This window comes from Octopus bimaculoides, chromosome 24 (assembly GCF_046866305.1).
Source record: "Octopus bimaculoides isolate indiv1 chromosome 24, ASM4686630v1, whole genome shotgun sequence".
Taxonomy (NCBI): domain Eukaryota; kingdom Metazoa; phylum Mollusca; class Cephalopoda; order Octopoda; family Octopodidae; genus Octopus; species Octopus bimaculoides.
This window is the reverse complement of record NC_142951.1, coordinates 28,366,462-28,370,240: the sequence shown is the minus strand read 5'-3', so window position 1 is coordinate 28,370,240 and position 3,779 is coordinate 28,366,462. Positions and strand designations below refer to the sequence as shown.

Genomic DNA, 3,779 nt, shown 5'->3' with positions numbered 1-3,779 from the left:
TCTCGCTCGTCCGCTCTCTCACTCTCACCCCCCCCCCGCTTTCGCTCATCCACTCTCTCACTCTCGCCCCCCCCCTCTCGCTTATCGAATCTCTCGCTCTCTCTGCAACTTACTGTTGATATCGCAAGCCCTACTTACTATATTCAAATTTTATACTATCTGCTTAACCACTCTGATATTCATTTGAAGTCTTTAAGTGGGGAGACAGCAAGTGGCTACCTGCCCTGCTTTTCTCATATTTGATACCAATCTACCTGAGACCTCTTGGTCCTGATAAAACCTCTTCGTCCATATTTCAAATTAAGTCTTCCATCATAATTGTATGCATGAATACTTTCTTCTGAATATCATTGTAGTAATGAAAGCATTATTTTACTAAATTTTCTAATTCTTAATTTCAAAACTTATTAACCTAACACATGTAGCACATTTCATTTGAAACACACTCAAAATGGTATGTTGCCAATTATGTTCAATTAATTCTCTTTGCAGTTAACTTCTGATGAACTGGCCAATCTCTATAAGGGTTTCGTCAAGGATTACCCTGTAACTTCAATTGAGGATCCATTTGACCAAGATGATTGGGAAGCTTACTCTAAGTTTACTGGAGAAATGTCAATCCAGATTGTTGGGTATGTAATACATGTTGTTCATGTGGTGATGGTTGGTCAGGGTAGTTGTGTGTGTTTGTAATGTTTTTACTGAACCCCAGGTCAGATCTCTTCCAACAGACCTTGCTCAAGAACCATGTTTTTGTTTTAGGATAGTATATCTACGACTACATTACCCAATGTCTCTAATTTTTTGTAAACCAATGTCATGATTTGAGGGAAATTTGTTGCATTTTCTAACAAATCAAGTAACTTCACAGGTTTTCATGTTGTTAGTGGAATTGTTTCTCTATCACATCAATGAACGGTTGTTGTGGTGGTTGTTATTACATTAAGAGATAAGTCAGCGAATCTAATTTGTCGATCTGTATAAGAATGTTAGAATCTGATTGAATCTTTATGAATGTCAGAATCTAATTTGTTGATCTGTATTTTCCAGAGATGATCTGTTGGTCACCAATCCCAAGAGAGTTCAGAAGGGAATTGATATTAAGGCTGCTAATGCCTTACTACTTAAAGTTAACCAGATTGGTTCAGTTACTGAGTCCATCAAGGCGTAAGTATACAGGATCATTTATTTATTTATTTTTTTTTTTTACCCTCACATCTTTAATCACTTCTCATTTGATGATATGCTTTATTTGCTGGTGTATAAGACACATTCGCCTAAGATGCAACCTCACTTTACTGGTAGATTTTGTGGAAAAAGAGAAAGAATTTTAATTTGTTTATCGCTGTACTTAATGTGTCCACCACAACAGAATTGAGATCTTAAAACCAAGGTGCCACACAAAAAGCACTGGTGCTGGTCACACTTAAAAAGTACTGGTGATGGTCCCACATAAAAAGCACATAGTACACTCTGCAGAGTGATTAATGTTAAGAAAGGCATCCAGCCATAGAAACCAAGCCAAACAGACTATGGAAACTGGTACAGCCCCTGGCCTTGCCAGCTCCCATCAAGCTGTCCAACCCATGCCAGCATGGAAAACGGACATTAAATGATGATTCCTAAAACACACATACACTCAGTACCCATCTATAATACAGTTGTATTAGGTGCATGGTAATTTTCTTTGTTATATTTAAGAATGAGAAAAAGGCCTGTCTTACATAGGCTGGCATATATGGCATTTATTTATGCTTCCTCCCTAAACTTTATTTACTTTCTTTCTTCAATAGCTGCAAGATGTCTCAAGATGCAGGATGGGGTGTGATGGTTTCTCACCGCAGCGGTGAGACTGAAGATACTTTCATTGCTGATTTGGTTGTTGGTCTTTGCACTGGACAGGTAAGCATATATTTTGTTCTTATTACCAGGTCAGCAATTTGAGCGAGAGACAGGGGCTAATTAATTACATCAACTCCAATGCTCAACCAGTACTTATTTTAGCACAATAGATTGGCAGGATTTTTACAGTGTTAGATAATATGCCTTACAGTATTTCTTCTGGATCTTCATGTTTTGAGTTCTAATCCTGCCAAGGTCAACTTGGCCTTTCGTCCCTTCTAGGGTTGATAAAATTAATAAAAATACTTGTCAGGTGCCTAGAAATGTTATAATTGATTGTATCCTTCCCTTCAAATTTCGTCTTTCTGCCATTGTTAGCGATTATTTTAAAATCATTGAGGATGGTCGGGGGACAGATACAGCAAAAAATTAAATCTGTTGCATTGCAGTATTTAGTTACTAATTCACCTTTCACCATTTTAAGTTCAAATCCTTCCTTATCAATAAGCACTCCTAAGGTTGTCTTTTTTTGTTTTTTGTTGTTTATTTATTTTTTTTTTGCTGACATTTGAACTATTTGTGAAGTTATGTGTAAAGCGTTGCCTATGGTTACAAAATACTTGATTTTTCTTTCTGTTTTATTTTCGTCTCAGATCAAAACTGGAGCTCCCTGCCGATCAGAACGTCTGGCAAAATACAACCAAATTCTGCGTATTGAAGAAGAGCTGGGTTCCAAAGCCAAATTTGCTGGCAAAAACTTCCGCAACCCTAAATAATTCCTCTCTTTTTCCATCATTCTGTTGACCCTGATTTAAAAAGAACAGGTCAATTTTTTCTGTATCTTGTAAATTTAATTTGTAATATCTGTATAACCAGAATATATACATCTTTTAGAACTCATGTAATGCACGGGTACTAATAAAAGTACAGATAATAATAATAATCGGAATTCTGGCCTTGTCTTCTGTTTTTACTTTTTTTATGTTTTTACACAGGAACAATGTTTGTGTTTGTTTTGTAATTTTTTTTCTTTTCAATGAGATAGATAATTTAAGACTTATTTGCTGCTATTTCCAGCATGTCGACCATCCATACAGAGGTTGGTTCATCTAGTTGTAATTAGTGAAAATCACAAGATATAGCAAGACTTATAAAAGTATTCTGAAAATATCTCATGGAGTGACATCTGTGCCTTGCATAATTACAGTTGCCTTTTGACAAGGTATAGCACCCGTTCAGCCACTCTACCAGGGATACGGCAAAGTCGTGGAAGATTGTGAAGCAGAAGAGCTCAACTGAGCCAATGATGCTTCTTTACATTCATGCTGTGGAGGCGCAATGGCCCAGTGGTTAGGGCAGCGGACTCGCAGTTTCAATTCCCAGACCGAGCATTGAGTGTTTGAGCGAAAACACCTAAAGCTACACGAGGCTCCGGTAGGGGGATGGTGGCAAACCCTCCTGTACTCTGTCATCACAACTTTCACCCTTAATTCCTGTTTCTGTAGTGCCTGTAATTCAAAGGGTCAGCCTTGTCACACTGTGTCACGCGTCTGTGGAGTGCTCAGCCACTTGCATGTTAATTTCTCGAGCAGCAGGCTGTTCCGTTGATCGGATCAACTGGCACCCTCGACGTCGTAAGCGACAGTGCCAACAACAACAACATTGATGCTAAGCAGAAGAATACAAAATCAACAACTCAGGATCACCAAACTTTATCAAGAGAGCAACTGCAATGCATTTATGGTTGTGAAATCAGCTAATGAAAGATTCACCATGACTCGAGCTTGCATTTCAAATTCATTAAAATATTGGATGGCGACAGAGTCATGGTAATGTGAAAGCAGCATGGCAGACTGAAGAGGCAGTGGCAAGAATTCAACTAAGACAAAGGTGCTTCTCACATTCATGCTGAGTGGAGGAATCCTAGAAAATTAATG

At 38.1% G+C, this 3,779-nt stretch overlaps 1 protein-coding gene across 3 annotated transcripts in view; it reads left to right on the top strand.

Moving 5' to 3' along the window:
* Window positions 1–2,791, top strand: part of LOC106877619 (enolase) — a 20,350-nt gene extending 17,559 nt beyond the window's left edge. For all 3 annotated transcript variants that reach the window (XM_089341377.1, XM_089341378.1, XM_089341379.1), the window contains 4 exons: window positions 493–632; window positions 1,051–1,167; window positions 1,794–1,902; window positions 2,496–2,791. In XM_089341377.1, coding sequence (XP_089197503.1) covers window positions 493–632; window positions 1,051–1,167; window positions 1,794–1,902; window positions 2,496–2,618 — 489 coding nt within the window. In that variant the 3' untranslated portion in view covers window positions 2,619–2,791. The remainder of the gene's footprint in view (window positions 1–492; window positions 633–1,050; window positions 1,168–1,793; window positions 1,903–2,495) is intronic.
* The last annotated feature ends 988 nt before the right edge of the window (window positions 2,792–3,779 follow it).